General features: G+C 32.2%; 2 protein-coding genes across 2 annotated transcripts; one reads left to right on the forward strand and one right to left on the reverse strand.

Moving 5' to 3' along the window:
* The first annotated feature begins 5,883 nt into the window (after nucleotides 1–5,883).
* LOC120156106 (dof zinc finger protein DOF3.6-like) lies at nucleotides 5,884–7,260 on the forward strand. The gene is made up of 3 exons (XM_039167523.1): nucleotides 5,884–6,006; nucleotides 6,185–7,094; nucleotides 7,195–7,260. Exons 1-3 carry the CDS (start codon nucleotides 5,956–5,958, stop codon nucleotides 7,224–7,226), a joined length of 993 nt encoding a protein of 330 aa, XP_039023454.1. The 5' UTR covers nucleotides 5,884–5,955; the 3' UTR covers nucleotides 7,227–7,260.
* A 12,513-nt stretch (nucleotides 7,261–19,773) lies between these two features.
* LOC120156195 (major pollen allergen Ole e 10-like) lies at nucleotides 19,774–21,353 on the reverse strand. Its single transcript, XM_039167594.1, has 2 exons — nucleotides 20,957–21,353; nucleotides 19,774–19,841 (listed from the first exon to the last, which is right to left on the reverse strand). The coding sequence occupies exons 1-2, from the start codon at nucleotides 21,321–21,323 to the stop codon at nucleotides 19,816–19,818; spliced, it is 393 nt and encodes a 130-aa protein (XP_039023525.1). The 5' UTR covers nucleotides 21,324–21,353; the 3' UTR covers nucleotides 19,774–19,815.
* Nucleotides 21,354–25,496: the final 4,143 nt, after the last annotated feature.

A 25,496-nucleotide genomic window follows, 5' to 3' on the forward strand; every position in this document is an offset into this window, starting at 1 on the left:
AAATTTGATCTTGATAAAATTTGAAACACCGAAAATACCTAGATGAGAAATTACAAAATTACTCTTGAGAGGTAAAAATAGCCCGGATTGACCCTGATTTAGAAAGTACTCTTATTGTCAAAATTATTTGAAATGATTGAAATAAATGAAAGGTTTGAATTAAATGGAAAGGTTGTATGAAAGGAAATGACTGAAATACCCTTGAAGTGTAAAATGACCAAAATACCATTAATGTGTGAAATAACATAAAATACCTCCAAGCCTTGGAATGACTGAATACCCTTAAACTATGGAATGAATAAATCTATCTCGAATAAAATAATGATCTAAATATCCTCATGACTTGGATTAAGCAAATGCCTTTGGATAACTTATGAAGATGTCGGTGAAGCTTTAAAAGTTGTATTGCCCCTGAGGTTTTTAGAGTACGACCTAGGTAGGTCGATCATCCCTAATACTATTACAATATGGGAATTAAATAAATGCTGCTTAAATACATGGATGTCTCCTCATGATTCATTCTAAAGATGGTTTTGAAGGTGATCAATTCAATTCTGCAGTGTAGTCAGCTTTAAGAAACGAATATTTGTGAAGTTTCTTTACCTACATAATAGATAAATGTTGCATTTGCTAGGAATTGTACATTGCAAATTGGAAACCTATTATGATGCTTGAAATCCGAAAATTCTGTAAATCATTGCATACCCTTATTAAATTGATTTATCAAATTTCTCAGGAATTAAATGACTAAAATGCCCTTATAAGCCTTATTGATGGAATCACTTTAAGAATGTCTGAATCTTAAATAAATTTTGATACAATAATTTTGGCATACCTTGATGATATATCTGAATACTATATGATCTTGATAAATCACTTCTTGAATGACTGATGAATCTACTAGCTATCAAACCCCATTTTTTATAAGGATCTCGTTTATGAAATTCAATCAGTTTGCAGAAGTTTTGTGTTTCCCCGCTTGATAATTACTCAGTACCTCCGGAAAATAATTGGATCCTCTAGTGTATTCCTTATGTGCCATATAATTGTTTTACATGTTTTAAAATATGATTTTTCAAAATTTTGGATTTACTGATGTATTGATTTACTATTTATGAACTGTGTCTACATGATATGTGTTCTCTGGTTACATGTTTTCATTGGAAATATAATCATTCATGATTTATGGATCATGGAATATATTGTTTACTATATGAACCGATTATTGGATACTTTCTAGGTAGGATTATGGAGTATGTAGGTTCAACTCCGATCAAACTGGTATTTCCTCATGCAGGTTCAGCACCGATTAAGTTGGTAATTCCTTATGGACCTAAGGCGACCCTTGGGTGGGCTCCTAGGCCCAATGAGCCTAGTGGTAAAACCTTATGGACCCTAAGGTACTCCTTTAGGGTGGCTCATTTGCGATGTGCATTAGGTAAGTCCTTATGGGTATGAGGGCATACCCTTTAGGTGGGCACCTACGCTTCGATTAGGGTAAGACTTTATAGACCCAATGTTCTCCCTTAGGTTGGCACATACGCCCAATGGGCTTAGAGTAAGTCCTTATGGATGCAGTTTTGGGAACTGCATATCAGTGTTCGGTTGGCGGGTATTACTGTGGTTTTAAAATATGTTTTAAACTACTAATGTTTTTAAAGGATCTGTACACATTTCTCTATTTTGTTGGAACACACTAGACTCCCCAATTCAATCTTCTGAATCTTTCTCTCTCTAAGTACTCCCTTTAGACCATAAATTCCTTTTTGTAACTGAAGATTCAGCTAATGGAATCTGAATTCATTGTTAGAATCTGATGATGTTTGTCCCGCTAAGGAAGTTATGCTTCACCATATACCCGATGACCTATTGCATTCATCTGGTAGTTCTGTATTACTGAGCTTTCCAAAACTCACTCTGTTACTTACCATTTCAGGTTAAAGAGTTTGATCTTGTACTTTTACCGACTTTAATAAAGGAGTTCCACCGGCATTGCTTGCGGAGTACGGTGTATGTAATTAGGGGGCATATAGGTTGTATTTTATTTTTATATTCGAGTTTTAAACTTGTTTTACCTAGAAACAATATCAATTAGGATGAAATAAAACTGGCCTTAATTGATGCTCGGGAAAACAGCCAGGACACCCGAGTTACTCTAGCAAATGAAGATAACATCGAAGTATAGATTGTCTAAATATCCTTAGGTAGTGTGCGAGGCACTTTGAGACTAGCTAGGGCGTAAGACCCAAACACCCGCGAAGGGTTGGTTAGTTGGGTGTAGTGTCCAATGTAGAGATTTCAGACCTCACCCTAGGTAGACTAGAGGGGTGTGGGTCCCGAGATATGCAACCCTCATACCATACCATGATGTATACTCTAGAGTAGAGTAATGTATACGAGTATACTCACTGTCATTACTGCACTCGATAGCATGAGCCTTTGATGGACACTTTTAGTGTGGTTTAGTTAGTGTGGCATTGGGTTAGTTAGCTCAACATTCAAAATTTGTTTTCATACGCAAGTCCTTCCGAGAGCACTCGAGGAAATTTCACCATCAAGCCAACAAAGTGGATGATCAAATTGATGGTTGCATGATCAATGTAATGTAACCTATACTCCCATGAAAGTTTCAACGAAAATTTCGACCTCATGTTTCATGTGGGGGACCCTTGAAAGACATGGGTTGTGGCACCAGCTTTATTAAAAAAAGGTATAAATATATTGATAAAATAAAGTTATATTATTCCAATGTCGGTCCCAAAGACAAGAACCTTACAAGAAGGTGCTGTGGGACCAATATTTATCTTACGTGGCATGGTAGACACGTTTAAATTAACCCGACTATGGGCACTTGACGAAGACTTATCTCCTCATCCCACTTACGGCGGCATCGTCGTTTAAATTACGTTGGTAGATATATATTTTTTAATATAAGTAAATATAAGTAGTATTTGTTTAAAGATTATTTTTTTAATGATTGAAATTTCACATGAAAGAAATTCAAGTATTTATATGTACGAGATATTTATTTAATGCAATGGGCAATTTCTTTTCAACCAAAAACTTAAACTATTTCAAGATTTTAATTAAATCAATTTAAAGGTGATTAAGGACGTCCCAGTCAAGTTAATTTTTCCTTTAAGTATATTTTAATGAGTAATCGATCGCAGAATAATAAAAAATAAATATATCAAACAATAAAATTTAAATTAATTCATTTTAAATTTAATTTTTTGTATGAACTTAATTTTTTCTTTTGAACATAAAGAGATATTTGATGGTCTTTTTGTTTAATTCTGTCCTATAAAGATTGACTTTGGTCTACCTTGTAGGTTGTAGCAACCCTTTTGAAAGATCAAATATGTTTCTATTTAGTTTAATTAAAGAATTGGTAATCCTTTTTAGGGTAAACCACGTATTTATTACTCAAACTATCTTTTGATCCTTTTTAGTATCTAAAATTTTAATTTTTTTAAAATCATACCTAAGTTTTAGTTTTTGTTTCATTTTAGTACACCACTGTTAAAAAACGTAACGTGTTTGGTACCTAAACTATCAGTTTTAGCCCATTTTATTACCTAAACTTTTAAAAAAATTCAAAAGTTAACGTTAAATTTTGAACGGGGTATTAAAATGAAACAAAAACTAAACTTTATATATGGTTTTAAAAAAATGAAAGTTTAAATACTAAATCGGACAAAAATGGGTAGTTTAGGTACTAAAACAGGCCAAAGCTAATAGTTTATGTACTGAACACGTAATTTACCCTATTTTTAAATTAAAGGGTTCAACAAACTAGCCATTTCTACTATGGTTCTTTTTCACATTATTCCCCTAATTACTTTCTGACTTAAATTTAAAATGAATTTTGTATTGACTTAAGAGGGAATCAAAGTCATGAAAGTATATATATAATATACATAACTAACGGTTGATTAAAGAAAAAAGTGACAAGAATATGTTGAATGTATCTCTATAAGATTTACTTTAACCTTAAATTATATTTATTTCCTTTCACACTTTTCATTTCTTATGTATCCTCTAGAATAAACAAGGTTGATAGTGAAAGTTGATATCAGTGACAGATCCAGAAATATTTTTAGAGTATACATATATATGTGAATAACTTAAATTTTTATACATGGTGGACACAATAAAATTTTAGGGTGTGAAAAATCAGTAAAATAAATAATTAATCAAATGAAACCCGGGTTTTAGGATGGGAACGACCCACCCTAAGCTGGCTTTACATCCACCACTGCCTGCATACGTTGTATTCGAACCCGATACCTCAAGGGATAACAACAAATTTCTTAATCATTGAGGTTGTTTAAGTTATGCTATATTTTTGTTTATCTCTATACAAGCGAGAGTTATCTAATTTTTCAAGATCGAATCGAATATTTTTTTCACCCTAAATTTAATTTTGACTTGATCTAAGCATATTGTCTAAAAAATTTGAATCTACCCAACTCGAATATATATTTTTTTCAAAAATGTAATTGATTCTATAAAATTATATGAAAACCCATTGTATCAAGATCCCATCCCCACCTATATGGCTACAATACTATACATGAAGAGACAACAAAGGACGAGAGATAAATAGAATTAAAAATGGTTTACATGCAATAAGTAAATAAATAAAATCCATTAGGGGACAAACCCAAGTAACAAGGGTACATTCGACTGTGACACATCCACCCATAGGACTCCCCCACCAAGACCAACTTTATTTCCCCCCATTATTATGTTCTTAATAAATTAATTATTATTTTATTCTCATCTAGGGTTTCCTCTTTCTCAAGACATGCATGGCCACTAATATCTTTCTGGGGCAACGTAATAATTTAATATTAACCTTAGTTATAATGTATAATTACAATGTATAATTATATATATCATTACTCGATAAGGAGACATAATTCTAAGGATGAATATGGGTTGAATTAGGTTGGATTTTTACCAACTTGGTTGATCTAAAAAAATATATTTTTTATTCGAAATTTGGTTTGAATCGAGTTTAAGATGATTCTATTTGATTCAAAATTTAACCTATATTTGAGATAAAATCTGAATTGGACACGATCATACACAAATATATTTATAATTTTTTTATCGAAATTTGGTTTGAATCGAGTTTAAGATGATTCTATTTGATTCAAAATTTAACTTATTTTTGAGATAAATTTTGAATTGGACACCATCAGACACAAATATATTTATAATTTTTTAATTTTATTCAACAAATGAAAATAATAATATAGAGAGGGTATTATTGTAATCGTCTTTAAATATGTAAAGTGCCTTACATTGTTTTTTAGATCATGTATTTTTCACCCTAAACTCGTACTCGACCTAAACTTATTCGCTAAAAATCTGACTTGAACTCAATTTTTTTAAAAACAATCCGACTCAATAAGATCGGGTCGGATCAAAACCATCAAATTCACGTCCCGTGCCCATCTTTACATAATTTGGTCACTTCATATAATTTTTTTTTACTTTATACCTTTGTAGGATTATTTAATGAATGAAAATAGATCGATAAGAATAAAATTAGAAAATAAAATATATTCACTGAAAAAATAATAAAATAATCTCAGTCATCTCTTTTCTTTCGCTCGTAGAAAGATTCTAAAAATATAAAACTGAATATTATATCTTAGCTGATATAAATAGGATACTAATCCATAAAAAATATATTATAAACACCATCTATACATCAAATATTAATATTTATTAGTATCCATTAAACCCTACCAAAAATTAATCCAAAAGAGAGAGAGAGTGGAATGAGAGAGAATCAAATATAAATAAAGAAACATGGCCTTATGCTTTCCTTTAATTTTTATCTTTATCTTTTTCTCTCTGGCTTGGTTTTTGATGTGATTCTCTACCATATGACCAAGAACCCTTTACAAAAAGATTGAAAGCTTAAGCCCAATAAACGCCATGGTTTTCTCTTCTGTTCCAGTTTATCTAGATCCCCCCAACTGGCAGCAGGTAACATTTTCTTTTCTTTTACAAACCCAGATTTTCTTTTCTTTTCTCGGCTAGCTTCTTCTCCAATAAAGATATATATGTAATATTCTTACCCTTTTTTGATCTTCACTTGAATATACCGTTTTGATCTTTATGTATTGATCATTTCTTTAAAATTATTGTGATTTCTTTTTTGCAGCCTCAAACCCATCAGCAAGCTGGAGTTATCAGTAGTGAGAGTTATCAAAATTCTCAGCTTCCACCACCACCAGCACCACCGGAAGCGGCGGGGGTTGGTGGTGGTGGAAGCGGTATTAAGCCTGGTTCGATGGCAGAACGAGCCAGGCTAGCTAAAATACCGCAGCCGGAGTCGGCTCTGAAGTGCCCTCGCTGTGAATCGACGAACACTAAGTTTTGTTACTTCAACAATTACAGCCTTTCTCAGCCTCGTCACTTTTGTAAGACGTGTAGACGATACTGGACTCGCGGCGGCGCTTTAAGGAACGTTCCGGTCGGAGGCGGTTATCGTCGAAACAAAAGAAGCAAAGGGAGTAATAGATCAAAGTCTCCGTCGGTGGTAGTATCCGAACGTCAAACCGGTATGACCTCGTCTTCGGGTACACTTGTTTCCAATGGTTGCACTGATATTTTAGGCCACATGAACCTAGCAGCGCCGCAATTGCCACTATTGCCGCCTTTACATCACCTCGTGGACTACGATTCCGGTGACTTCGGGTTGAATTTCGGCGCGATTCAGCCCGAAGTGACACCGACAGGCGGCGGTGGAACTAGTGGTACTAACATGGATTTTCAAGGCTCATTTGGATTAGTGGAACAGTGGAGATCACTACAACAGGTTCAACAATTCCCATTCTTGACTACCTTGGAGCAGCATCAAAATGGATTATATCCATTTGAAAGCGAAGGCGTTGAACCGCCGTCGTTCGGTCACCATCCGCTCCGGTCGAAGCCATATGAGAATGCTGTTGCTCAGCTTGCAGCTGTTAAAATGGAAGACGCTCAAGGATTGAATTTATCAAGGAATCTCTTGGGAATTTCAGGCAATGATCATCAATATTGGGGTGGCAACTCATGGACTGATCTTTCTGGTCATTTCTCTTCTCCCACATACATACATACATACATACATGTATAATCTTCCCTCAAAACCCAATTAAATGCTTTTTTTTTCTGTTAAATTATTTACAGGTTTCATCAAGGAGAAATCAAGTCATAGATAAGAAGTTTCCAATCAAGAAACAACTCTAACTTTTGCTGGTGTTGTTCGTTTTAATCTTGTTGTGTTTTCCATATATTATTGTGCTCTAAGAAATTAAGTAGATTTTTAATTATTACTATGTAATATATATTCATGGAGACAGAGAAAGAGAGAGAGAGAGTTTGGGTATCTGACTTGAAGAAATTAAGGTAGATTCTTCTCATAATTGATGATTAAAACAACAATGCTTTTTTCCCGTTTTCGTGAAATCATATCATACATTATATTTTTTTTAATTTTACATCTTTTTACAATCATTATATGAATAAAAATAGACTATTTCGATTAACACAAAAAATAAAAAAGATTCTCTAAAAGAAAATACAATACAATAATCTCATTGTCTAGATATAGGTGGATTCTATAATATATATATATATATATATATATATATATATTATTTTAAACTATATTATGATCAGTGTTGTCTTCAGCAGCAAAGAAGATAAGTCAGTGGAGTTAAGTACCACTTTCTAGCATAGCTGAAAGAAAGCTTCAACCCCTTTTATGCAATGAGACAGTAACTTCTATCGGAAAAAATAGAAAAAATTTACTATTTTCCATTTTGGGTCACTTGTTTTCGATCTTATCGTGTTCATCGCGATTGCGGGCAAACCCTTAAAATATATAGAGTGAAGGGGAGCTTCGGTCTTTGAAGATAAAGTGATGGAATTCATTTACTGCTGCTGTAGTGGATCACTGATCAGCAGAATCTCAGTCTCTGCTTTAATCAAGTTCGACGGCAAATTTCAAATTCCTAAAATGTTGCTATGTCTCACTTTTTTTTAGGGTTTTTAACCTCAGGTTAGTTATTTTTCACCCTCCCAAGAACCCTAAAGTAATATTAAATAACTATTTTGTCTTCAATGCATTTAGTTCTTTGTCATTTCCATATTACCATTTTTCACCCTATGTACTTTTAAAAAAAAAAAGCAATATGATTATAGTATTTTTGTTTTTCTTCCAATGTGGCCTTCAAATTCTGAAAATAAGTCTAATGTGACTTTTTGACCAACGATTTTCATCGTTGAGCGTTACATTGCCGACGTGACAGTCCACAGGTAACTCAAACATGAAGATGGACTGACACGTTAGTATCGTGGATTACCATATCAACATTGTAAACTTCCACATCAACATTGTAATGGTCAATCATTTGAAAAATGTTAGTCAACGGGTAATGTTAGGTCTGTTTTATGAGTTAAAAGAACACATTAAGAGAAAAAATTAATACGACGACCATATTGATTTTTTTCTTCAAAAATTACAAGAATACTTTTTTTCCAAAAAAAAGAATTATAAATAATTTTTAAAACAATTTATAATTATAAATATAAAATGTAGGGTAAAGTGAAAGTTACAAAAATAAAAGATAAATGCCAAAATTGCACTCAAAACCATGCAGAGATACAATTTTGTCAGCATTTTTTTTAACGTAAGACCAAAACCTAAAAGGACAGATGAAGTCAAAAGTACACGAAGAAATTAAAAAAACATAAATCAATTCTAATAAAATTATACTTAAATTTAGTTTTTGGTTCACTTTTCAATACAACAACGAACCCTATTTCCATATGTAATGAGGTATAAAGAGGTAGGGTAGTAGGTTGTCCCCAACGCTTGGTTGAGAGCTGCTTCCGTGGAAGACCTCCGGCAGTCATAAAAGTTAAAAATAAAGATAAAATGCAATGCATGTATAAATAAATAAATAAATACATAGTTGACCGTTTTTTTTTATTTTTATAAGCAGTCTTCTTATGCGCGTCTGTAATAGGAAGTAATCCCTGCATAAAAATATCTTCAATACGATTACTTTAAAAAATGATACTCATTTTAAATTAATCTTTAAATTTTTGAATATTCTCATTTCATTCTCAAACTATGATACTCATTTTAAATTAGTCCTTATTCTAATTTCACCCTCAAAATATATATGATCCTTATTCTAAATTATTCCCTAAAGATTTAAACCTTCCGATTTCATTCCCAAATTCATTCAAATATGTAATTAATTATAACCATAATTTAACTTAAACTTTATTTTCTCAAACATATAATATCACAACTTGACCTACGATTTTATTAACATGGAATGTGATTAGTGTATAAATATAATTTGGGATGAAATTGAAATGTTGAAAATGTTTGGGGACCAATTTAAAATTAAGGATATAGTTTGGGGATGAAACTAAAACTTTTAAAAGTTTAAGGACTGATTTAGAATGTAGTTATAGTTTAAGGATGATATTGGAACATTTAAAAATTTAAGGACCAATTTAAAATGAGAGCCATAGTTTAAAAATGTATGATGCAATTAATTCTTTTATTATTATAACTTGGTATATGTATTATTATGAAGTTTTTAATTAAAAGCATGTAATATTAACAAAGTGACGGTTACTTAAAAAGTTTGCTTAAATTACTCATTTAATATTTAAACTATCAGTTTTTATCTGTTTTAGTACATAAATTTTTAAATTTTTTTAAAACCATATTTTATATTTAGTTTTTGTTTCGTTTTAGTACCTTGCAGCTAAAAAGTTAACAGGTGATTTGCATATGACACCTTTTTTATGAGTAAATTGCATCATTCATCATCAACTATCTTTTCAATCCTATTTTGTCACTAAAGTTTTTTTTAAATTGAATTATTTAACTTTCAAATTACTCCTAATTTAATCACCCAAACTTTCAAATTTAATTTTTTTAATTTTTAATTGTATATTAATATAATAATAAAAAAAATATAATGTCACAAAAAATATTAGTAAAATAAATTATTTTTTTCTTAACCTTTGGTAAGTAGAAGGCAATATCTGTTTAAAGATAACTTTGAACCTTTTGACATTGAACGCTCAAACCCCTAGCATCTATGATGCTTGAACCCATGTTCTTAAGGAATAACAACATTTCATTTACAGTTAAGGCCGCTTGATAGTAAACTTGAAAATTTTAACTTTAATACTAAAATAGGAGTGAGAAGATAGTTGAGTGATGAATGTTGTAATTTATCCATAAAAATGCAGTATCATTAAGATTTAACAGAGATATACTAAAATGAAGCAAAAACTAAACGTTAGGTATGATTTTGAAAATTGAAAGTTTAGATACCAAAACGGACCAAAACTGATAATTTAAGTACTAAATACATAATTACTCTAAAAGTTTCTTAAAACACTCTAGACTTATTTCACCTACATATATTCTACTTGCAATTGTCACGCTCTCAGAACCTAAGAACTTTAACTGCTTCCAACCTCTTTGTCGGACACTTGTATCAAAGTCCCGAGCCCAACATCGCGGCCCGTGACACAATCAATCAAATATGTAAATATTTGGAAGCTTGCACAATTTGACACACCAACTTTTGTTTGCAAAATTTGCTTTGGTTGAAGTCTAGATAAGATAATAATTACAGAAGAAAATATTACTAAAATAGTTAAAATCCAATATTTATTTTTTTTTATATATTTTTCAGGTTCATTTTATGATTTATGTTTAAATTATCCCTCTCAATAATATTACTTATTGGTCGGTAGAATGTCGTATGGACTTCAACCTTTTTACTTGAATTCAATAATGAATTCTTAGAAAATATTTTTAAATTAAAATACGTATTATAATTAAATTAAATTATTATTAAATAAATAATTCTGGTTAAATAACTTATGGAATCATTTATGAAAATTATTGGCATGTGATGTCATACATAAAGGTAATTAAAAGGTATGTTGGCCTTTGTAGCTTTAGACATCACAAGATGATAAGGGAATTTTTAAAAATATGAAATTACTATAGCTTTGATAGCATGTTTGAAAATAGTTCAAATTTCATATGTCTTTATTTGATTTAATTTTATAGATAACACGAACCAAGTGACCTTCGTGGTAAAGAAATTGTTGTTATTTCTTGAGGGTCTGCGTTCGAACACCATAGATGTCAGAGGCGTGAGCGTTTAATGTTAAAATGTTGAGAGTTTATCTTTGAACATTACTGTCTTGTACTTACCCCAAATTAATAAAAATCGAGACTATCTTATGTTAGCTTTTACCTTTTGGAATGCAATTGATTTTGTAAGAAATTGTTGTTATTTCTTGAGGGTCTGCGTTCGAATACCATAGATGTCAGAGGCGTGAGCGTTTAATGTTAAAATGTTGAGAGTTTATCTTTGAACATTACTGTCTTGTACTTACCCCAAATTAATAAAAATCGAGACTATCTTATGTTAGCTTTTACCTTTTGGAATGCAATTGATTTTGTCATTCGTGTAGTATAGCCATTTCCCCTTATTATTTTTCAATCAACTGAGCTTTAAAACTTTTTGGAAATAAATGAAATAAATAATAAAAGGTTAACCAACCCTATTGGATGATTGGTATTTAGTGACATCGGTTAAGGTGATATAAATTAGGGCTGAGTAACGAAACCGAGAAAATCGAAAAACCGACACGAACTGAGTAAAACGGTTTGGTTCGGTTCGGTTTGGTATTATACGGTTCAGTTTTCGGTTCGGTTTAAAGTCTCAATTATTTTGATTCGGTTCGGTTCGGTTCGGTTCGGGTTTTCCATATGGAACCCATTTGTTCCATATTGAACCGAATATACAATTTTTTCAAAAAAATTTATAGCTTCAAGTGATTTTTTATTGAAAAACCGGAAAATCGAACCGAACCGAAAAACCTGAACCGTTTAAAAAACCGAACCGAACCGAAAAAATCGGTTTCGATTTTTTCGGTTTTTTAACCATTCGGTTTTGGTTTAAATTTTGAAAAACCGTTTATTTCGGTTCGGTTTAATTTTTGGTAAAAAATCGAACCGAATACACCCCTAATATAAATAACAAAATTAAAGAATATTTAACATATTTTTTTTTATAAAATTGGTAAAAATAAGGTGTTAATGAAAAATAATCAATTTTGAATTTTGATCACAATTAAATTGAATTAATTTCAGGTTTAGATTATTTTAAATTTAATTCAGACATATTCAAATTGTTGATTTGTGACGACAAAATAAGGTTAGATCAAATTTAAATTATAGTTAATTTGATTAAATATTAACATAGTGGAATGCGTAGAGATATTAGAGGGACATGCAAAGGGATCGAAAACAACCTTAGCATAAAATAGAGTTAATTGCATCACATGTCCTCAAATTATGTCCATAATTTTAAATTAGTCCTTAATTTTTTAAACATTCTAATTTCATCCTCAAACTATGACTCTCATTCTAAATTAATCCTTCAACTTTTAAACATTCTAATTTCATCCCCAAACTAGAAATCTTATTCTAAATTGGTCTCTGAACTTTCAGATCTTCCAATTTCATCCTCAGTTTCATCCAAACATGTAACCCATTTAGAGGTGCACAAAAATCCGAATATCCGATTTTACGCAAAAAATATTCGAAATCGGATTTGGGAAAAACCGGTTTTTTTAAACCGTATCGGATATTTTAAAACCGGATAGTATAACCGGTTTGGGAAAAAAATTGGACGACCGAATTTTTTACCGGATTAAAAACCGGTTTGAAAAAAACCGGATGAAAAACTAGTTTTTTATCCGGAAAAAAAATCCGGTATGGGGTTTAAAAATCCAATCTGGGGTTTAAAAAATTGGATGATCAGATTTTTTACCGGATTAAAAACCGGTTACATCATCCGGCCCTCCAAACCGGTTATGATCCGAACCGGTTTTTTGGCTTAGTGAAAAAACCGGATCGGTTTTTATCCGATCGGGATCGGATTTAAATCCGGCTATGTGCATCTCTAAACCCATTTCAAGCATAGTTTAACCTAATTTTTTTTCAAACATATAATAATATAACTTGACCTAATGATTTTATTAACAAGAGATGTGATTAATATATACATATAATTTACGGGGAAATTGAAATATTCAAAAAGATTGGGGACCGATTTAGAATGAATATCATAGTTTGGGGATGAAAATGAAATGTTTAAAAGTTTGAGGACTAATTGAAAATTATAGTCATAGTGTAAGGATGCGATTGAAATGTTTAAAAGTTTAGGGACCAATTTAAAATAAGAGTCATAGATTGTGGACATATAATGTAATTAACGCTAAAATAAAATTAAATATTCTAGTGATATAAAACATGATGGCCCTGCGTAATCATTTTCTTTTCTTTATAAATTGAGTCATGTCTTTCACTTTAATCTTAAAGTTGATTAGATCAGCCTTTAAATTTGTGCAAATGATCACTTGATTCAGATTTGAATTCTAATTCGAATAAAATTCGATTAAAGCATTAAAAAAATTAAAAAGGTCTCCTTCAACTCGGTTAAAGAATTTATATGCGTTGCCGCCGGTTTGCTTTTGATAGGGACTTGGCCGGTAATTAACTTATGCAGTAGCTTAACTTCTAATCTGAATAATTATAATATTTTGGGTAAATTATATATTTATTATCTAAACTATCAGTTTTTGAGCACGATATTTTTCGAGCAAAGGGAGGAGTGTTTATATTCTTGGAAGTCAAATTAACAACTAATCTAGCTTTGGGTAATAAGAAAAAATGCCACCGTCACAACCACCGCCGCCGCCACCACCACCAACGATTTCTCGAATAATTATTCTTCTTCTGAAGATTTTAATGTTTGCTTTCCTTCTAGCATCACTCGCTGTTCTCGTCAGTGATACAGCAACAGTATCACTCACCCTCTTCTCAGAGTCGAAAATTCAGTTTGATGATATTTACACGTATAGGTAAGTCCTTAATCATATATATATATATATATAAGTGTTTTTATGTGAAAAAAAACTATATATTATATTGACACTAAGAAAGTTTCTGCATATTGCAGATACGTGCTTGCTTCGATTGTCATGGGACTTGTGTACTCACTCTTGCAAACTGCTTTCTCTTCATACCATATTGCCATGGGGAGTCCATTGATTGCCGGAGATACTGCCTTTGTTTTTGATTTCTTTGGTGACAAGGTACGATTTCACAATTCATGTTATTTAATCGCGTAGGAGTGTCTCTAGAAAGGGATGGATCGAGAGAGGTGTTGAGGGACAATCACATCTCCTAAAATTTTATAATTTTACACCGCCTAGATTCCTAATATAATTTGGCTTAATATCAAAAACATTAGTAGGACTAGTATTTATGAGATGTTAATATATATAACTCAAATTTTATTTGAAAATTTTCTGAGTCGAATTATTCGAGTTTCTGTTTAAATTTAATTGTAAATATTTATAACATTATGATACTATTTGATTCAACTTTAAACAATTTTCTATACCATTTACAATATATATATATATATATATCTTCTTATTTTCATACGTGATATGCATATATCATACAGAGTTGAGGGATTCGACGCAAACTTGAAAATCAATCCACTAATTATTTGAGTTATTTGAGTTTTACTCACCCCTAATTTTCATCCACATAAAGGCTTTTTTATCCCAAAAAATAGGGACCAAAGTGGCTAGTTTGTCAAAAGTAAGAGGCATTTTTTGTCATTATACTATATAGCCTCTAAAAGGTTCCTACACAGACATAAAATTTTGCGTGCCTCCGTTTTTGTCTCGAGATTTCTTTTAATACATAGAGGTTTGCATGTTTTGGGTATGCATGCATGCAGGTTATATCGTATATATTAGCGACGGGTTCGGCAGCTGGGTTTGGTGCAACCAAAGATCTAAAGGCTGTAGCTGATGCGTTGCAGGTGGACGACTTTGATGAATTTTTTGATAAAGCATATGCATCGGCAAGCTTGCTCCTCCTTGCGTTTGTATGTGCTGCCATATTATCTGTTTTCTCATCTTATGCCCTCCCCAAAATGGCTGCTTCAACCAGCTGACACATTTCATGTATACTTCAATTCCCCAAAATGGACCACTTAATCATTCTATTTTCTTTATAAATTCAGTCATGTCTTTCACTTTAGTCTTAAAGTTGATTAGATCAGCCTTTAAATTTTTGCAAATGATCACTTGAAACATAATTATTTTGTCCTTGTAATTAACCCTAATAAATTGATTTTGACTTGGAGTTGATGGGTAAGATTCAATGGCATCTATATATTTTTTTGAGTAATTCAGTTGAATCTATAATTATGCCTAAAACATGATGTCCCGAAGTCGGCAACAATTGGAGGGCTTCAATGCAATCATGATGTCCCTAAACCATGAACGACCAGTTTTTGACCCTTGGTGAAAGACCATCTTTTGTCTGCATTTTATGAATAAAATTCCACCCCCAACGTGTTCCACGAATCATATGCTTTTTCTCATCCGAGTTTACTGCTTAAACATAATTGTCAATGGTGGGGGCTCCATAATTTTGACCCTGCTGTGTGTATCATGAGGAAACGTCCACCTCTTTTTTCTCCTTGTTTACATGGCCAATATCACTTTCATGTACGCCAATGATTTAGAATGTGAAAGCAGCGCAATGAAATTGTAGCCACTTGACTTTTATAGTCGGAAAACTCGAACCAATTGACGGTAGATGGAATAGGATAACATCATAGTTCCAAAACTATTCCTCTATAATGCACTTTCTACTTGTGGATGAACCAGGGCCGTGGCTGGGGCGGCGCAAACTGCGCGACCGCGCAGGGCCCCCAAAAAATGGGGCCAAAAATATATATATATAGTGGTATTTTATCAACAAACGTCACTATAGATGGACTTATTGCGACGTTTTTTCAAAAAAGGAGAGTAGTTTATGATGTTAAAATTAGCATCATGACGAACGCCACCCTAGGTGTGTCACTAAATGTCTAGGGTGTCACTAAATGTTAAATGTAACGATATATATATTTTCGTCAAATATTGTTAAACACATAGTGACGTTAATGCAAAACATCATCTTATAAGTTGTATTTAGTGACAATTAATTATGTCATTAATTAATATAAGATTTCATCACTAATTATTCATATTGTCACTAATAATATAAAAATTTAATATTGTCAATGACGAAATAAGATTGTCATAATTTCTTTATAAAAAATAAAAAATCGTCAAATTACAATAAAAAGACAAAATGTTTTAGAATTTATAATAAAAGTTTAAACTTTTTAGAATTTACAATAAAGGAATTTTTTTATAAACTATAATAAAGGACAAAATTTGTTGTAAATTACAATAAAGTACAAAACTATTTATAAATTACAATAAAGGATAAAACATTTTATAAATCATAATAAAAGGAGACAATTTTTATCAAATACAATAAATTTAGCATAAAAGGTAACTGAGGGTTGATGCATGGAGCGCTCTGCTTAAGAGGGAATTGAATGTTGATGCATGGAGGGTTGATGTCCTAACGGCTCCTGGAATGATTTTTGGAGCTAACTTCGAGTGACTTTGACCTTTCCTTGGAATGATGTCTTGTTTAGATCAACCTTTCATAGGCTGCACGCTTAATCTTTCATGGGTTTCATGCTCAAGGGTCGCTATTTTCCATGGATGTTGATTGAGATCTTTCCCTATCATCTTCCTGACTAGAAAGCAAACTTCCTCGATCAATATGTAACATAACTCGTCTCACTCGATTTATAGATATATCATCTCATGAAATTGAAAATTCATGATTACAAGATTAACAGTTTAAAATGAAATAGGGAAACAATGAAATTTAACGAATTTGAAATAAAATAAACATTGGTTTGTAATATATAGTGAATAACGTTCTTCTTATGTTGGCCTCTCATACATCTGCAAGCACAATAAGAGGATCACTTGAACTTGTAGAAGTAGTATTGGCATTTGGCCTCATTGCCTTTTGTAGTCCAACACGCAGCTCTTCATTCCCACCTCTATAAAATGATTATAAGATTTGGTTTAATATTAAACCCTCGTATTTCAAGTCAATTCCATGTCCATGTTTAAGTGAAATAAACAACAAACCAAATGTTCTAGGGGTACTTTCGTGGCGCCTTGGTGGCATTTGACAAGGCTGGAGGATATTCACCGGGGTGGATCAGGTCGAAGGATGTTCTAGGGGTTCGCGATGTGTTGCTGAATAGTGGTTGGTTGAGCGGGGGAAGGTGATGGCTCTAGTGATCGGGAGATGAGAGATGGACAATGATAAAGTTGGATGACCAGAGGATGAGCAATGGTTGGTCGATAAGGAAAAGGAGAGTAGTGAAAGAAGATGGCTTTAGGAGGACGAGTTGTGGTTGGCCGATGAAAAAAAAATAATGGCTTCTACTCAAGAATGGAGAAGTTCTAGTGCTGTTGATCAGGGTTTTAAAAAACGGTTCGCGACCGCGATTTCGGCTGCGATATAGCGGTTTCGCCGCTGTCCGAGTTACCCGCGACGGCCGCAATAGCGTCCGCGACGGCCGCAATAGCGTCCGCGACAGCCATAATAGCGCCCGCGACGGCCACAATCACGATAAATCCAAAATAACCAAAAATACGACCGCGACCACGATTTAAAACTCTGCTGTTGATAAAGCAAACGACGACTAGGATTTTCTCTTTGAAAACCTATCAAGTTGCCGTAACATATATATATAATATAAGTATTTAGGCTTGTTAAATAATATTTATTTAAAATAGGTAATGGTGAATTAAAGTTCAAAAGGTTCTATTGACTTGATGGCTTCGCTGAAGTTTTGGTAACTGATTTAAATTTTTTGAGACATAAGTCAAAAGGGTGAAATTTGAAGTTTAGTACTTGATTAGTCTAGAGTTTAAATTAATGGCACACAAGTTCCAAATATTATGAATTGACCACAAGAACTTTACGATTTCCTACTTTAATCTGAATTTCAGAATTAATATATTAAAACTAAAATTTAAACCCACAAATTCTTTGGCATATATGATTCTCTTATTAGTACTCAATTTTAACATGGTCAATTAAAAATTATTTTTAATGACAAAAGGGTCCGATTTTGGGCGCTGTGGGGGTGTTAATCCTTCTCCACGAGTAATCGACTCCCAGACCCGTTAAATTAGATTTTTGGTATACGCATACCAAGTTTTGTCTAAAAAAAGATTTTTCTTAAAATTGTTTTAAAAGACGTTTTTAGGTATTCAACCTACCTAAATCAAAGGTCGATGTCGACTCCCATCTAAATTAATTCAAAATAGTCAATTTTTCAAAATAAAGTCATAATTTTTTTAAAACTTAATTGTTTTTTCAAAAAAAGAAGAAGGTTATGACAGTATGGATACATTGTCCTATGTTTGGAGTCAAGCATCGAGCAGTGATCAAGCAAATAAGCTTATACTAATGTATGTAATACTTAGATTTTAATAAGAGGCAATGTGAGAAACTTTTGGAAATCAATATATGTTGTACTTTGATGAACTTAGTAAATGACCTATAATGAACCTTTTGGAGTACTTGAATTCATAAATGAAGAAGGGATTGTTGATTCTTGAAGTAGAATCACTTATGTTATGTGCCTAAAGAGATCACATGTTGTTCTAAGCCTTAATTGAGTGGTTTGATCATTTAGAAAAATGATACTAAGGTTATATAACATGCTAGGCCTTTGGGATCCTGAAAATGACCAATAATATACAAAATGACTTGGTGAGTTGTGTTAAAATTGTCATTTTATCCAACTGTTGATCTTAGATGCTAAATGCATGATCGATGTGTTAATTGATGTTATGAAGCATATAACATATATGTTCCCCCTAGCCGCTCTCTCCCTCCTCTTTCTTCCCTTCCCTTTTTCTTTCTTCCCAATTTGTGTCAATTTCTTTAGATCAAATCAACTTCTTCTTGTTTGATTTTGTTTAGCTGAAAGCGACACTTATTTTGATACTGGTTGCCGACCGTCGATTCTCTTTTCTCTTTGTTTTTTTTTTTATTTTTTAATAAGAATAATTTTGTCGTTTTGATATGTTTATCTCTATCTTTATGACACATTTATCTCTGTCTTTGTGACACGTTTATCTCTACTTTTTTATAGTTTTCGATTTCTTTGTCGTTGTTTTCATTTATCTTTTTCTCAGGGTTAGATTTGGCATTGTTATCACTGATCAAGATGTTGCTTATTTGTTATCATGCATTATCCCGACTTTGGACCCTCGGATTGATTTGGATACGCGTTTTACGCTTGTAGATAGTTTTCTCACGTCGCTTGACTTTGATTTACGATTTGTCGGTGATATTTCAATAGTTTCATCCCATTTTGTGGTTTGTTTGCCGATGCAGTAAAATTTGTTCGTATTTTTATTTTGTACCAGCATTGGTTAGGTTTTATAACCTTTTCCTTTTATGATCCTCGTGTGATCTAAATGGTTAGTTTTTGTGTCCATGGTTATAGTAAAATGTCAGAATTATAATTTAGTTTACGTCTACAATTATTCTTGTAAATTTTCATTGAAATTATGGATATTTTCTATTTTTAATAAAACTAACGGATTGCTATCAATAATAATAGTTATTATTATTACCAAAATAATAATAATAATAAATATTTTTATTATTTGTTCTTAATAATACTTAGGAACTAAACTGATCCTTTTTCGGAATTATTTATAACAAAGCAAAATCTTCCTTCTTTAGACATAACCGATCTTTTCTCTTCCAATTCTTCAAATATATTTGCAATTTCCATAGCCTGCGTAAATAAAATAAAATAAATAAGCAATTAAATAAAGAAGAAATAAACAATAATTTAATTGATTTTGTTTTGAACTTAATATTTGTGCTTTTATTTATAGGAATTTCGCCTTTTACCTTTTAAATTTAAAAATTCAAGTCCAATTATTAATATTTTTAAAATTTTTATATTAAATTTAGATAGATTACAACACTAATTTTTGGTTACATGAATTATAAAGTTAATATTTTTATTTAAAAATTTTATATTAGAGAATTCAACAGAAGAATTTTAATGATGTTAACAATTAGGCTCGAATTTTAAAATTTAAAAAGAATGAGAATTAAATTTATAAAAATACAAGTAAGATGATTAAATTTCAAATGTTTAAAGAGTAAAGGAGTTAATAGTAAATTATTATATGAACAATTTTAAATTATTCATAATTTTTGCGAGATTTATAAAAATAGATTATTAAAATTGAATTCATAAACCCTAAAAGATTATTTAAAAAATCAAATTATGGTTTTGATTAGATCTGTAAATGAGATGAGACAGATCGCGAGCAACTCGAGATCGACTCGGTCAAAGCTCGATCAACACTCGAATCGAATGAACTCGACTAGAGCTCGAACTCGACTAGAATTCTTAATGAGCTAAAACGAGTTACTTAATACCTGACTCGAAAAGCTCGCGAGCTATTCGAAAAAAAGTTATATTATAATTTTAGATTTTTTAAAATTACATTATTAAAAATATATTAAAAAAACATTAGTGATAATTATAAATTTTTTAAAAAAATATTTTGAAATATAATATAAGATTTTTATAGGTTCAAATTCGAGTTTGAGCTTGAATCAAGCTCCTGAGATTTTTTTGAGTTCGAGCCTTTTCGAGTTCGAGTCGAGTTTCAATATTATATTTCAAGTTCGAACTGAGCTTGATAATTTTTAACTCGCGAGTTTTCGAGTCTAGTCGAACCAAATTTTAAACTTTTCGAGTTCGAGTCGAGCTCAGGAATACCGTTTACAGCCCTAGTTTTTATTCTTCAACTATGTTTTATTTTGGACTAACTAATGACACTATAAGATTGGAGAACAGATTTAAACGTTGTACATGAACTAAAAGCTTACTTGGATTGTCGCTGATTACTCTACCAATGCCATTAAAATCACAAAATGTAGGGTTGCCTTCATGATAGCGGTAGTAAGAATTCATGGCAAATGCGGCACGAGACCTAACGGTGGGGGGATCACCGCAGACCGCACCCGGCTGAATCGGACCGCAATCAATGCCACTGCCGCATGCAAAATCCATGGCTTTCTGCAATTCAGCATCGGAAGCTTGCTCGGTCGGCACGCAGAACGCGGTCAGGGGCGTGACCACCGCAGTTCCGTTATCGAGTACAACTCCATGCGCTTCGACGATGGAAGCGGAGGAGAAGAGATGGAAGACGACGGTGGCGAGGAGGAGGAAAGCAACTCTGCTCAATGACTTCATGATTATATATTCTTCTTCTTTCTTATTGCTATTTTGTTTTGATCACTGATATCGATATGGGTTGTAATTGGTGTATGTATACATAGGGAACTATGAGAATTAATAGCATGCGATAACGGATCATAGAATGAGTCATACTAAAAATATTGAAAATTTACTTTGAAGACCCTTATTTTCTAGGGTAAACTATTAAAAAAAGTAGTTGGGTGACCAAATCGTGAAAATAGTTAGGCGATTAAATACATAGCTTACCCTATTTTAGAAAAACCATAAATTTAGAAATTCACGGTGAAAACATTAAATATGGTTGAATCATCTTCTCTATATATACATTAACTATAACTCCTCCTCCTCCTCACCACCGCCTTCTTCCGCCTTTTCTCTCCCACTGCCGCCATCGGAGTTAACTATGGTATGGTTGCAGATAACCTCCCTTCGCCCGTGGATGTTGCCAACTTCATCAAAACGAAAACTATTTTCGACAGCGTAAAAATCTTCGACACCAACCCTGCCGTTCTTTGAGCCTTCGCCAAACACCAATATCACGATGACGGTCACAATCCCGAACGGAGAGATCCCTAATCTGAACAACGTAGGGGCGGCGACGGCATGGGTGAACACCAATATTAGACCTTTCCATCTACAAATGAAAGATCAAATTTATATCTGTAGGCAATGAAGTGGTGCTTCTTAATGATCCTGCTCATATAAGTGGTCTTGTGCCAGCAATGAGGGCTCTTACCAATGCATTGCGTGGCGCTGGGCCTGAGTTTCAAGATATTAAGGTACCATGCATGCTTCACGTTATTTTGTTGATAAAATAATAAAAATAAGGGTAAACTACTCAAATGATCACTTAATTATGTGATTGGTGTCGATATGATCTCATACTTTCAATTTTGGCAATATGATCACATAACTATATAAGTGATTTCAGTGTAGTCACTTGTCATTAAAAATAGAAGACATAGTTGATGTGGTTGTTATTGACTAATGGTGAGTCAGAGGTCTACATCAATTATACCGTTTGTTTTTAACAGTAAGTGGCTACATTGAAATCACTTAAATAGTTATGTGGTAATATTGCTAAAATGGAAAATATAAAGCTCATATCGACATCAATCCCATAGTTAAGTGATCATTTGAATAGTTTACCCTCAGAGTAATTCTTAGTTGTTAATTGTAACAAACTTGGAAACTTCATTGATTTATATAATTATCGATAAAAATTATCAATATAGGTCTTAGATTCGAGGATATTATGTGTTTGAACACAAGGCTCTTAACCTTGTGGTTGTGGGATCGAGTCCCACTGAGGGCAATTCATAACGGAGGTCTTCCACGGAAGCTACTCTTAACCTAGCGTTGGGGCAGCCTACTACCCTACCTCCCTCTTATCCCATTACATATGTGAATAAGGTCAACTAATTTTTATGTGTTTAAACACGTTTAAAATTTAGGCTCCTAACCACAAGTGGAGGGTCTAAATGGTGGAATTTTAATTTTAGTCGCTTCAAGTCCTGAAGTTATAAAGTTAAATGTTAAAATTTCATTTTGGCTCCCTAAAAGGCTAAAAATGATAGAATTTCATTTTGGTCTCATTAAAAACTTATAAAAGTATAAAATAAAATGGTGGTAAAATTACTTTTTTTCTTTTAAAAAATTTATAAGTTTATTATAGACCCCTAAATAATTTTAGGAAAAATACACTAGAGGTCTATAAATTACTCAAATGATCATATTGGTCATTGAATGTTTAAAATTTATACAATGGTCATTAAATTGATTGAACTTCTACAAAATGATCGTTGCAATGTTATGATAACTATAAATGTTCGATAAATTTAATGATCGTTTCATAATAGTTCGATAAAATTTAATGATCATTTTCTAATAGTTTGAATGAATATTTCTATGATCATTATAACAATTCAATAAATTTAATAATTATTTGTTAAACAATTGTATATAAATGTGCAAAAACACAATATTCATCTTGTTCTTCTTTTACCAATAATCAGTTGGTCTAATGAGATGAGACGCTAGATCTCTTAAGTAAAATTAGAGATTTGGGGAAAAAATCTTGTCCTTCTTATAACCAGGGTTTTGATTTGCATTGTTTTATTGATCAGGTTACAACAGCACATGCCCTAAATATGTTCCAAGGTTGACCCGGTTCAGGGTCGACTATGCAAAGTCCTTTGAACTGTTGCTCCTATACCTTCGAGAAACCAAATCACCTCTCATGATCAACCCTTACCCGTACTTCGAACTAAACGTGATGGAAAACAACGTAGATTATGCCTTCAATTCGTTTCTGGACAATACGTTTTCAGCATTGGCCGTAGGTTACGGGGATGTTGACATCGTCATCGGTGAGACCGGTTGGCCTTCAGTGAGCGATCCAGGGAACTTCGCTGCTATAATCGATAATGCCGCTTCGTACAATGGGCATTTGATTCAGAAAATCGTTTTCGGCTTCGGGACGCCGTTGATGTCGAACAGGACGTTCGATGCTTACATTTTTGCATTGTTTAATGAGAAGTAAACCAGGTCCTGCTGCTAAGAGAAACTGGATTTTTTCAACCAGATTACGCACCTGTTTAAGTTGCTGGAGCTTTGCGCGATGGCCCGACCCCTAATCTTAACAATCCCAACTTCACGGTCGAACGCCGTCACAGGGTCCCTCGCGGTGGCAGCCGACCTTCGAGGGTCCCCCGAGTTAACAATCCTCAGGTATGATTTTAAATTTATACATCAAAACAATGAAAACAAGGAAAATTGTGATAGTAATTTAACCGGAATGATGAATGATGTTAATCATTTGGACAATCTAATGACAATAAAAAATTAGAGGAACCAAAATCAGAATTCTACCTTTATGCTCTGAAAGATTTCATTAATTGTTAACTTCATCATATGTCCCCAAACTATATTTCTCAGCTTAAATTGGTCCTTAAACTTTTGATTATTAAGATTTAATCCCTAAATTATGACTCATTCAAAATTAGTCCTTAAACTTTTTAATATTCTAATTTAATCCCTAAATTATAACTCACTTTTAAAATTAGTCCCTAGACTTTTGAATATTCCAATTTCATCCTCAAACTCATCTAAATATATTAGAGGGTCCCTCGAGTTAACAATCCTTAGGTATGATTATAAATTTATACATCAGAACAATGAAAACAAGGAAAATTGTGATAGTAATTTAACTGGAATGGTGAATGATGTTAATCATTTGGACAATCTAATGATAATATAAAAGTAGAGGAACCAAAATCAAAATTTTACCTTTATGCTCTGAAAGATTTCATTAATTGTTAACTGCATCATATGTCCCCAAACTATATTTCTCAACTTAAATTGGTCCTTAAACTTTTGATTATTAAGATTTAATCCCTAAATTATGATTCTCTTTCCAAATTAGTCCTTAAACTTTTGAATATTCTAATTTCATCACTAAACTATAACTCTCTTTCCAAATTAGTCCCTAGACTTTTGAATATTCCAATTTCATCCTCAAACTCATCTAAATATATAATTAGTGTCAGGCAAATATATATTTGAGGGTCCCTCAAGTTAACAATCCTCAGGTATGATTATAGATTTATACATCAGAACAATGAAAACAAGGAAAATTGTGATAGTAATTTAACTGGAATGATGAATGATGTTAATCATTTGGACAATCTAATGATAATATAAAAGTAGAGAAACCAAAATCAGAAGTTTACCTTTATGCTCTGAAAGATTTCATTAATTGTTAACTGCATCATATGTCTCCAAACTATAATTCTCAGTTTAAATTGGTCCTTAAACTTTTAATTATTATAATTTAATCCCTAATTTATGACTCATTCAAAATTAGTCCTTAAACTTTTGAATATTCTAATTTCATCACTAAACTATGATTCTCTTTCCAAATTAGTCCCTATACTTTTAAATATTCTAATTTCATCCCCAAACTCATCCAAATATATAATTAGTTTCAGGCAAATATATATTTGAGGGTCCCTCGAGTTAACAATCCTCAGGTATGATTATAGATTTATACATCAGAACAATGAAAACAAGGAAAATTGTGATAGTAATTTAACTGGAATGATGAATGATGTTAATCATTTGGACAATCTAATGATAATATAAAAGTAGAGGAACCAAAATCAGAAG

Source organism: Hibiscus syriacus, unplaced genomic scaffold (genome assembly GCF_006381635.1).
Source record: "Hibiscus syriacus cultivar Baekdansim isolate YM2019G1 unplaced genomic scaffold, ASM638163v2 tig00111213_pilon, whole genome shotgun sequence".
Taxonomy (NCBI): domain Eukaryota; kingdom Viridiplantae; phylum Streptophyta; class Magnoliopsida; order Malvales; family Malvaceae; genus Hibiscus; species Hibiscus syriacus.

Bases quoted from the DNA above. Each gene is read 5' to 3' on its own strand.
- LOC120156106 (XM_039167523.1), top strand. From the start codon at position 5,956: ATGGTTTTCTCTTCTGTTCCAGTTTATCTAGATCCCCCCAACTGGCAG. The intron at 6,007-6,184 runs GTAACATTTTCT...TCTTTTTTGCAG, and splicing joins ATCCCCCCAACTGGCAGCAG to CCTCAAACCCATCAGCAAGC. The intron at 7,095-7,194 runs GTCATTTCTCTT...AATTATTTACAG, and splicing joins CTCATGGACTGATCTTTCTG to GTTTCATCAAGGAGAAATCA.
- LOC120156195 (XM_039167594.1), bottom strand. From the start codon at position 21,323: ATGAAGTCATTGAGCAGAGTTGCTTTCCTCCTCCTCGCCACCGTCGTC. The intron at 19,842-20,956 runs GTAAGCTTTTAG...TTATTTACGCAG, and splicing joins AGTAATCAGCGACAATCCAA to GCTATGGAAATTGCAAATAT.